This window comes from Urtica dioica, chromosome 1 (genome assembly GCF_054948205.1).
Source record: "Urtica dioica subsp. dioica isolate 48M chromosome 1, U.dioica_male_clone48M_v1_H2, whole genome shotgun sequence".
Classification (NCBI taxonomy): Eukaryota; Viridiplantae; Streptophyta; class Magnoliopsida; order Rosales; family Urticaceae; genus Urtica; species Urtica dioica.
In genome coordinates, this window is record NC_142756.1 from 40,756,362 (window position 1) to 40,767,912 (window position 11,551).

At 54.5% G+C, this 11,551-nt stretch overlaps 1 protein-coding gene across 1 annotated transcript; it reads left to right on the forward strand.

Annotated features, from left to right (window-relative positions):
• Nucleotides 1-7,586: 7,586 nt before the first annotated feature.
• RPK2 (receptor-like protein kinase 2) lies at nt 7,587-11,531 on the forward strand. The gene has a single exon (XM_089616130.1). It carries the CDS (start codon nt 7,923-7,925, stop codon nt 11,343-11,345), a length of 3,423 nt encoding a protein of 1,140 aa, XP_089472256.1. The 5' UTR covers nt 7,587-7,922; the 3' UTR covers nt 11,346-11,531.
• Nucleotides 11,532-11,551: the final 20 nt, after the last annotated feature.

Sequence of the window (11,551 nt, forward strand, 5' to 3'; positions counted from 1 at the left end):
GCACGCCTTGAGAGTCCAAGTCGGACTGCGGCACGTCGAGGTGGGCTTTGTCACGAACCCCCTCGCCGACTAAGTTGATCACGAGGCGAGGGGCAGGTTCCTCGGACGCGGGATGATCAAACTCCCCACCTGTATCGCGCCCAGTTGGCGCGCACTCTTCATGAGGCTGAGCAGCGGGCACGGTCGCACCCAGCTCGCCTTCCTCCAGCCACTGCTCTACTCCGCTTGGATTTTCTTCCACGTGCAGAGGAACTTCCCTTAATCCCGCGAAGAGATCATCCTCTGCGTGTTCAGAACCCTGAAACAAGAGAGAGAAATCAATCTCGGGACTCTCAGCTGAGAAAAGGGGAGGGACACCCATAATGCAAGCGTAAAAGAGAAAACAGGCGTGGAAAAGAGAGAAAAAAAAATAAAGTGAGGAATAAAGAGAAGGGGGGAGGCCTATTTATAGACTTCTAGGGGGGTAGGAGTCGAAATCCTACTCCCACAAGGAGCAAAATCGGAGAAAAAACTCCAAAAAGTCGGAGTTCTCCCGCGCAAGGCGAACCAGCCCCGCGCACGGGGCGCGCCGCGCGAGAATGCCGCGCGCCGCGCTGGTCGCGCTGCACAGACCGCGCGCCGCGCCGTCCAGGGCGCGCGCCGCGCGGCCCCCTAAAAAAAAAAGAAGAAGAGGAAAAGATTTTTCCTCGGGGTCACAAGACACGGGAAATATTTTCCTCAAACACCCAACTAGAAGAACAAAAAGTTCATTGCCGGGACACCTCCCGAGCGACGAACTTGGGGGGCTAATGTTGTCGGTCGTTTTCGGAAAATCCGAGACGCCAAGAAGGCACGTCGCTCAAAGGGCCGATGGTCAGGGCGGAGGTCCTGGAGAGCGGCAAGTCTTCAAGCCCTCGCCCAAACTCTTGACTCCTTGAGTCGAGCTTCACTCCTCGAGTCGAGCCTCGAGTCGGTCTCCTCGAGTCGAGCCTTGAGTCGGTCTCCTCGAGTCGAGCTTCGCTCCTCGAGTCGAGCCTTGAGTCAGTCTCCTCGAGTCGAGCTTCGCTCCTCGAGTCGAGCCTTGAGTCAGTCTCCTCGAGTCGAGCTTCGCTCCTCGAGTCGAGCCTTGAGTCAGTCTCCTCGAGTCGAGCTTCGCTCCTCGAGTCGAGTCACTCTCGTCAAGTGGAAACCTTCATATTTCACGTGGGAAGAATGGTATTCGAAGACCCGCAAGAGCCCGGCAAGACGAGCCGTTCACCGCGTGCACAGCACGCTACGCCGGCCAACCGTGCAGCAGGCAGGGCGCCGCGCCGGGCAGGCGCGCGCCGCACCAGGACGTGCCCGCGCCGCGCGTTCCATGCGCCGTGCATCCTGCGCCGCGCCTGGTGACCCGCGCGCCGCGTCCCCCTGCGCCGCGCGTTGTGCGCCGCGCTTTGTGCACCGCGCGCGCCGTGCGCCTCCACTTGATGGCACGCGCGATCCTAGTCCCACATGGATGAAAAAAGGGACCTTCTAAGGCCCCCAAACACCTACATAAACCCCCTCCCATTGAGGGGAAAGTCATCCCATTGAATCCTATTCAATTCAATAAATTCTCTCCATCTCCTATCGACACGCTCGATTTCTTACTCTTCTCTGCTTCTCTGGATGCCATATTTGGCCTGAAGCAGACTCTCTTCTCTCTCCCCCGTTCTCAAAGGTTCCGAAGCACTCACGGGGACTTCCCGGACGTCGCTCCCTTTGACCGAACGTTCTCCGGTGCTCGAGCACGCCCCTAGGGTTCTCGACTAGAGTTTCCCTCGCGCGTCTAACACGCTAGACGCGTACGCGATCTCCAAAGTTCTGAGACGCTGCCGAGGACTCCTCGCGCCCCATCTCCTTCGTCGAGCACGCTTCTCCATCAAGGCCCCGCGCCTCATACTGCGTCTTTGACACTTGAACTACGTTCTGACCTGATCCCACGCACGGGTACGTAGGCAGCCGACAACCAAGGCACGGTCACTCCTCCTCCTCACCCCCTACCTCTCCCGAGAGGCGGGTTGATCGTAGAAAACCCTAGCTCGAGACTAGCAAGTTCACACTCTTGGCCCGGGTGCAATCACTTGGTCCGGCCTTGGATCGAACCGCCCGAGGTTTTCAATAGTTGTTCATTTTCGTGCGACAAAAGCTGGCACTAGGGCCGGCCAATGGCCGAGGCTATTTGAGCCGGTCATTGGCCGAGGCTGGCATTAAGGCCGGCCAATGGCCGAGGCTAATTGAGCCGGTCGTTGGCCGAGGTTGGCATTAGGGCCGGCCAATGGCCGAGGCTATTTGGGCCGGCCATTGGCTGAGGCTGGCTCTAGGGCCGGCCAATGGCCGAGGCTATTTGGGCCGGCCATTGGCCGAGGCTGGCTCTAGAGCCGGCCAATGGCCGAGGCTATTTGGGCCGGCCATTGGCCGAGGCTGGCTCTAGGGCCGGCCAATGGCCGAGGCTATTTGGGCCGGCCATTGGCCGAGGCTATTTAGGCCGGCCATTGGCCGAGGCTGGCTCTAGGGCCGGCCAATGGCCGAGGCCATTTGGGCCGGCCATTGGCCGAGGCTGGCTCTAGGGCCGGCCAATGGCCGGGGCGAGCTGCCGAAGCGCGTTTTCCGTTGATTCGCCTTTGATCGGCCGCGATCGGAGCCGGGCCGATAACACTGAGTTTTGATGGCGAGTGGAAGTCGGGTGCCGACCTTTACAACCTGATCAGGCTTAGATTCGTCCAGTACGATTGGCACAAGATCATCGGAGGTTTCCACCTTGAGTCTTTCGATTTCATCCCGGGGGTCAAGTTCTCCGAACTTCCTTGCATCCCTTGGGTTGCATGGGTAATCGTCTTCCAGTTGGAAGATTGTGTTGACCGCTTTTCCCGCGGATTTGCCATCAACTCCTTGCACGTAGCATATTCTGGCTTGGGATTGGTCTCCAGCCATAATGCCAATTCCCTCTTCAGTGGGGAATTTCACCAGTAGGTGATACGTGGAAGTGATTGCCCTTAGCCGGTTCAACGTGGGTCGCCCAATGATTAAGTTATAGGGCGACTCCTGGTCAACCACTAGAAATGGGACCATGTGAACGGCCTCAATTCCTCCCGGGGTCCCAAAGGTGACCGGCAGGTCAATGATGCCCTCGGTCATAACCTTTTCCCCTGTGAACCCAAACAAAGGTGTTTGGGTCAGAGTCGGGCGCAGCCCCCCGAGCTTCATGCGCTCTAGGGTGGACTTGAAAATTATGTCGGCAGCGCTGCCGTTATCGATGAGAACCCTTTTCACCAGGTTATTAGCCACTTGGACTTTGAGCACGATCGCGTCGTTGTGCGGATGCACAACTCGCTTGGCCTCCTCATTGGTGAAATACATCGTCTCGTGAGGCACGGATGGAGGTTCTTCATATGTGAAGTTGACGTGCATAGCAGCGTCTTCCTGAGTCACGGCCCTAAGGAATTTCTTCCGTTGTCGGGCTGAATCTCCATCTTGTGGACCTCCCAATATGGTGGTTACCACGTGGAGTTGTGGATTGGCGTTGGCAGCAGCCGTGGTTCGGTCGGCAGCAGCGGCTGTTCCTCCTCCCTGACCAGACTGTTGTCTGTTCGTGGTGGGGCCCGCAGCGCTAATCATGCGTAACACGAACTCCTCCAGCTCACCCCGTTGGATCAAAGCCTCGATTTGTCTTTTAAGATTGTAGCATTCCGAGGTCAAATGACCGTATTCCCGATGGAACTCACAATATCTGGATCGATCGCGAGTTGCAGGATCCTTTTTCATTGGAGCCGGGGGCGTGAACTTGTCACGTGCCAGAGCCAGAATCCATTCCGGTGCCGTGTTCAGCGGCGTGAACGACGAGTACCCTTTGAAGTTTTCCGCAAGTCGCGGCTTCTGGGGTACAGGGGGTTGGTTACTAGAAACCTGGTTCCCCTTGTTTCGCCTTTTACGAGGTTCGTTCTGCTCGTGGCTAGGTTCTTCTCGACGACGAGAGCTTTGATTAGTGCTCTTGCGGCCGTCGAGGTAATCTTCGACTCCCATGAAGGTCTTAGCTCGAGTCATTAACTCGGCCATGGTAGAAGGGACACGGCCGACGACAGACTTGAGGAAGTCACTTGTGCGCAAGCCTTCTATGATAGCGGCAATTGCGTCACCGTCGTCAAAACGGTCGACCTTGTTTGACTCTTCAGTGAATCGGGCGAGGTATCGTCTAAGAGACTCGCCACTCTCTTGCCTGATTGACCATAGGTACATCTTGGTCTTCTTTTGGACCATAGATGTAGCGAACCGTGCTAGGAACATGTCCTTCAGGTCTTTGAACGAGTGGATGCTTCATGGCCTTAAGTTCTTGAACCATTCAAAACCGGGTCCGGCGAGAGTCAAACTAAAAGCTTGGCACATGGCGCCAGGAGAAACACCCTGCATCGTCATCCAGGTTTCATAGTGCTGGATGTGGTAAGCAGGATCTGCTTTCCCATCATAGGGAGTGACGTTCGGGAGCTTGAAATTCCCCGTACAAACCTCAGCCAGTATCTGAGCCGTGAAAGGTGATGAATTCTCCTCAACGACCCCATAGGCGCTTCCACCTATTCCGTATTCTCGGAGATCTCGTACCTCATTTCGAAGGTTGTGGATCATAGTGACCACATCGAGACCGGTCGTTGGAGTAACCCCTTGTTCGGGAGGAGTCACTTGCAGCCTCTCGTTAGACCCTTGCCCTGCGCGGCGGTTCCCGTTAGTTGGGGCTGCCAGCGGGATATTGGGTCTAGAGCTTAGTCGCTCTCTCAGATCATTGCCACGCCCAATGCGTTGAGCAGTGAGGCGGTCCCTGAGGTCAGGGCTGGTCGTACGGAGGCGCAGGCTTCGTCTGCGACGGCGCGCTCTCCGCGTGCCCTGACTTTCCGCAACATTCTCCCTCGGACCTAGTCGGTCGAGAGCTGAACGTCGAGAATTCCCCTCTTGAGAAGCTGCCGGCGCATCGCCTGTTCGGGGTAAGGGATTCGACGGACCGGCTTCAAACACGGCGGGGAGTCCCCCGTCCTTCGTGAGAGAAGTCTCGATATCCTCCGACTCACCAGTACCCTCGTAATCAGGGTCGCGGTCGCGGCTTTCCTCGTTGAGGTTCTCAGGATCCCCGTTGGGGATTACCGTGTCACGCACAGGTTGCTTCGCAGCCAGTCGGCTGTGGTACCTTGCGTTCCTCGCCTTCAGTCGGCGGATACTCTCCTCTAACTCCATGATGCGGTTGTCCCTGCTATCAGGAGATGGATATGGTGAGCGGGTCGAGCTCTCTTCGTGGAGCGACTCTTCGTCACCATGCGCTCGGGAGCGCAAGAAGTATTTCTTGGTCCCAGTGACGTTTTTGGGGTTGTTCACGCCCTCAGAACGTACGGGTGGTTGGCTACTCATCGTTTCTCAAGTTCGAGAAAGTTGAGTTTGCAGAAGAAAAGAAGAAGATGAACAGAAGGGATTTCGGGCTGAATAGGTCGGGAAGTCCCCTCCTTCTAGCGCCAAAATGTTGTCGCACGAAAATGAACAACTATTTAAAACCTCGGGCGGTTCGATCCAAGGCCGGACCAAGTGATAGCACCCGGGCCAAGAGTGTGAACTCGATAGTCTTGAACTAGGTTTTCTCCGATCAACCCGCCTCTCGGGAGAGGTAGGGGGTGAGGAGGAGGAATGACCGTGCCTTGGGTGTCGGCTGCCTACGTACCCGTTCGTGGGATCAGGTCAGAACGTAGTTCAGGTGTATGTGACGCAGTATGAGGCGTGGAACCTCGGTGGAGAAGCGTGCTCGACGAAGGAGACGGGGCGCGAGGGGTCCTCGGCAGCGTCTCAGAACCTCGGAGATCGCGTACGCGTCTAGCGTGTTAGACGCGCGAGGGGAACTCTAGTCGAGAACCCTAGGGGCGTGCTTGAGCACCGGAGAACGTTCGGTCAGAGGGAGCGACGTCCGGGAAGTTCCCGTGAGTGCTTCGGAACCTCTGAGAACGAGAGAGAGAGTAGAGAGACTGCTTCAGGCCAAAAATGGCATCAAGAGAAGCAGAGAAGAGTAAGAAATCGAGCGTGTCGATAGGAGATGAAGAGATGACTTTCCCCTCAATGGGAGGGGGTTTATATAGGTGTTTGAGGACCCCAAGGAGGTCCTTCGGCGTCTATGTGGGACTAGGAACGCGCTCCTTGTCAAGAGGGGGCGCACAGGAAGTGGCGGCGCACAGGGCGCGGCGCGCGGCGCTCAATCGGCGGCGCACGGTCTGCGCCGCTCAACGCGCGGCGCGGCCTCGGCCGGGCGCGGCGCGCGGGCAGCGCTGCCCAATGCGCGTCGCGCGCTGGACTTCTTCTTCGGGGGCTCTTCGCGATCGTCTCGCTTCCGGGCCCGTTGATCTATGGTGGGCTTGATATTTTGGTATTGTGGGCTTGGTATTTTGGGTCTATGACAAATGTTCGTTCGACGGATAAGACTCGAATCGATGCTCGACTCGAGGAGACCGATTCGAGGCTCGACTCGAGGAGCGAAGCTCGACTCGAGGAGACCAACTCGAGGCTCAACTCAAGGAGCGAGGCTCGACTCGAGGAAACTGATTCGAGGCTCAACTCGAGGAGCGAGGCTCGACTCGAGGAGCCGACTCAAGTCTCGACTCAAGGGACTCCGCTCGACTCGAGGAGTCAAGAGTTTGGGGCGAGGATCTGAAGGCTTGCCGCTTTTGAGGACCTCCGGCCTGACCATCGGCCCTTTGAACGACGTGCCTCCTCGGTGTCTCGGATTTTCCGAAAACGACCGACAACAAGTAGTATTATTATAAAGCTAAGTATTATTTTCAAAAATCTTTTTACTCAAACCATTACTATAGCACCTACTGAGCCTCAGGCTCACCCCTATTTCCTCAAATTTTTCTTATAATCAGGAAACGAGAAGAAGTGTTAGAACGACCTCGGAGTTTTACGTCGTCAAGTTTTTTTGAAGTTTCAGTTTCGTTATCTAGCAGATCTGTATATAAGCTTTTGCTTATGAATGTTAGTTTTATTTTACGCATTTTGTTTTGTTTATCTTTGGATCTGTAAAGTGAATGACTGAGTATGCACTGTGGGATGTTTAGTTACTCGTTTAGTGTTTAATAAAGTATGTTTAATATCGCTTATCTTCGTCTAGTTCACGTCTCGTTTTCGGGGCGTGACAGTTTCCGCGCTGGAGCAACGACGAAAATCAAATGGCGAATTTGGCGCTCGAGAGCTTTTTTAGGGTTTTTTTTTTTTGTCGATGGAAGTGTGTGCTTAGGCTCAAATAATAGAAAAATACAGCCCACGTGGATTCTTTATGTGTGAGCACGTTTACACACACATGAAAAAGTTAGAAGGAAACAAAATTCCGACGTTGAACAAAATAACACATTTTAGGAATCTTTTTTAGTCATCCATGCCAAAAGAGAGGGAAAAAAAACAGTGGCCTAACAACAACACAACAGCCGTTAAATTTTATTCGCCGGGGCGTTTTGATTTGATGCATTTGTTTTAACGACCGACAAAGTGGGCTCAGATGTTCAGTGGACCCCACATTCTACCTTTTACATCACAAAACAACAAAACCCCACCCGCGAAATTATAACATTTTTTAATCATTTAAAAAAATAGGAGCAAATTTAGTGAGTAATTTAGCAGAAAGACGAAGAAGAACAAGAGTGAAGCAAGTGTGTGGAAAATCTAAGAAGGAAATAAAGTGAAAAAAAACAGAGAGAGAGAGAGAGAGAGAATAGCGTCTTTTTGGTAGAGCACAGTGGAGTCTGAGTCTCTCTTGCTCTTTACCTGCACTACGAAATTAGGGTTAGGGTTTTGACCGAAGACCTATAATTGGCTCTCTTCAACGGCTAGAAATACCGGGAGGGGAGAGGGGTTTGTAGATCAATTTTGCTCTAGGGCTTGAAAGCCCTTTTTCAGAGTTTCGGGGCATGGGTTCTTCTTCTTCTTCTTCGCACTCTTCGGTGATCAAATGGTACGGATTCTTCCGCTACTCGGCTTCTTCGTCGCTCGTCCTGAAACTAAACCTCTTTCTGTTCATCTTGCTCTTTGTCTCCGTCTCCGTCTCTGCCGAGTCGGAGAAATCGGCGCTTCTTCAGTTCAGGGACTCGGTCTCTGACTCAGCTGGTCTTCTCTCTAGTTGGAACTCGGTCGGAAATCACTGCTCGTGGTTTGGAATCTTTTGCGACTCGAAGTCACGCGTCGTTGCCATCAACGTCACCGGAAATGGGAATAACCGAGGTAACTTCAATCCGAACAAACCATCTTTGTGTTTCAACTCCGACGAGTTCCCGCTTTACGGGCTCGGAATCAGCAGGAGGACTTGTTTGGGTGTGAATGGGAAATTGGTGGGAAATCTTTCGCCTTCCATTGCGAAGCTCACCGAACTTAGGGTATTGTCTTTGCCTTTCAATGGCTTCACCGGAGAAATCCCCCGCGAAATTTGGGGGTCGGATAAACTAGAAGTCGTCGATCTAGAGGGAAACTCCGTGACTGGAAAGCTTCCGGCGCGTGGGCGGTTCGGTAAGAGCTTGAGAGTCCTCAATCTCGGGTTCAACAAGATTGAGGGAGAAATACCTAGTTCGTTCTCCGACTGTAAGGTTCTGGAGATCCTGAACTTGGCGGCGAATCGAGTGAACGGGACGGTCCCGGCGTTCATCGGACGGCTCAGAGCCGTCCACCTGTCATACAACTGGCTCGCAGGCGAGATTCCGTTTGAAATTGGCAAGGATTGTCATTCTCTCGAGCACTTGGACTTGTCGGGAAATTTCTTGGTCCGGGGAATTCCGAGCAGCCTTGGTAACTGCGGCGAGCTTAGAACCCTGATTCTGTACTCGAATATGTTGGAAGAGAGCCTCCCCGAGGAAATCGGGAGGCTCAAGAAGCTCGAGATCCTCGACGTGTCGAGGAACATGCTCAGCGGTCCAGTCCCGACCCAGCTCGGAAACTGCTCTAGATTGTTGGTCCTCGTTCTCTCAAACCTTCATAATCCACTCCCAATCATGAATCTCACCGGAGATAGCCCTTTGTCTGATCAACTGAGTTCCGGTTACGATGATTTCAATTTCTTCCAGGGAGCGTTGCCAGAAGAAGTTGTGGCGCTCCCCCAGCTGAAGATACTGTGGGCCCCGAGGGCGACATTGGAGGGAAAGCTTCCCCGGAGTTGGGGCTCCTGCGCGAATCTGGAGATGCTCAATTTGGGTCAGAACTACTTCGCCGGAGAAATTCCCAGCTCGCTCGCTGCTTGCAAGAAGCTGTGGTTCCTCGATATTGGGTCGAACAGGCTCTCGGGTGGGCTTGTTCGGGGTCTTCCGGTCCACTGTATGAACGTGTTCGATGTCAGTGGAAACGCCTTTTCTGGCCCCATTGTCGAGTTTTATAATTCTACGTGCGATCTCTTTTCCGCGGCGGTCTCCAATGATTTCCTGTCGCAGTACCGAGAATTTTTCACGCATAAAGCTCGAGATGAAAACTCGTTGCAGCTCGGTGTAAAAGATGGGGAACTTCTAGTGATTCACAACTTCGGGAAGAACAACTTCACCGGAAACTTGCCGGCTATGAAGACGGTGGTTGGGGAGGGATTGGTGTACGCGTTCCTCGCTGGAGAAAACAAGCTCTCTGACGAATTCCCTGGTCATCTGTTCGACACGTGCAGAGTTTTGGGTGGTCTGATCGTAAATATCAGCTACAACTGGATATCTGGTCCGATCCCCGACAGAGTTGGAAAAATGTGCGGTTCTCTTCGGGTTCTGGACATCTCCGGGAACCAAATCTCGGGCCTTATTCCTCCGACCATTGGCGGCGACGATCTCGCCTCTCTCGTCTCCCTCAACCTGAGTCGGAACTCGTTGCAGGGCCAGATTCCGATGAGCCTCGGCCACATAGAAGAGATGAAGTACCTCTCTCTATCCGGGAACAACCTCACCGGCTCAATCCCAACGAGCCTGGGCGAACTCCGGTCTCTCCGATCGCTCGATCTCTCTTCGAACTCCCTCACCGGCCCGATCCCGAAATCCCTCGTCCAGCTCGGCAACCTCACCGTCCTCCTCCTCCACAACAACAAACTCTCCGGCCAAATTCCCTCGGGACTCGCCGGAGTCGAAGCTCTCTCCACCTTTAACGTCTCCTTCAACAACCTATCTGGGCCTCTCCCACTCAACGACGACGTAATCAAATGCAACTCCGCGATTGGAAACCCTCTCATACAGTCCTGCCGGATGTTCACCCTCACGGAGTCTCCCTCCAACTCCGGCGAGCCCCGGCCGTACTCCGCGTCCCCCACTGGAGCACCGGCGGCCAGAGCCTCAACCGGAAGACTGAACTCAATAGAGATCGCGTCGGTGACGTCAGCATCGGCGATCGTGTCGGTCCTCCTCCTCCTGGTAGTGCTCTTCTTCTACACGCGGAAATGGAACTCAAAGTCGAAGGTGGTGGGGTCGGGGAAGAAGGAGGTCACGGTGTTCACGGACATCGGAGTGTCCCTGACATTCGAGTCGGTGGTCAGAGCCACGGGGAGCTTCAACGCGAGCAACTGCATCGGGAACGGAGGCTTCGGGGCGACCTACAAAGCCGAGGTCTCTCCCGGAACGACGGTCGCGATAAAACGGCTTTCTGTCGGCCGTTTCCAAGGAGTCCAGCAATTCCACGCGGAGATCAAGACTCTGGGGCGGCTCCACCATCCAAACCTGGTGACCTTGATCGGGTACCACGCGAGCGAGACCGAGATGTTCCTGATCTACAACTACCTCCCGGGGGGGAACCTGGAGCGCTTCATACAGGATCGCTCCACGCGCGACTGGCGGGTCCTACACAAGATCGCGCTGGACATCGCGCGGGCACTCGCGTACCTCCACGACCAGTGCGTGCCCCGAGTCCTCCACCGCGACGTCAAGCCCAGCAACATCCTCCTCGACGACGACTTCAACGCGCATCTCTCCGACTTCGGGCTGGCACGGCTGCTGGGGACGTCGGAGACCCACGCGACGACGGGAGTCGCGGGGACGTTCGGGTATGTGGCCCCCGAGTATGCCATGACGTGCCGCGTCTCCGACAAGGCCGACGTCTACAGCTATGGGGTCGTCCTGCTCGAACTCGTCTCTGACAAGAAGGCGCTCGATCCCTCGTTCTCTCCCTACGGGAACGGCTTCAACATCGTGCAATGGGCATGCATGCTGCTCAAGCAGGGCCGGGCCCGCGAGTTTTTCACGGCCGGCCTCTGGGACGCGGGCCCGCACGACGACCTCGTCGCCCTGCTCCACCTCGCTGTCGTCTGCACCGTCGACTCCCTCTCTACCAGGCCCACCATGAGACAGGTTGTAAGGCAGCTCAAGCAGCTTCAACCGCCTTCTTGCTAAGCCACAAATCTTTTTTTTATTTTATTTTATTTTTTTAACATCAAACTAGTTAGTCAGTTAGTTAGTTACTTAACGGTTATTATCATGACGCGGTCTGCTTTCATATATAACTGAGCTTTGCTTGAGATCTGAATTACCACTTGTTTGTTGTACAATTTGTAATATAGTGACTCTATGGCCCCTAAATTTTTTTTTTTTTTTTTTTT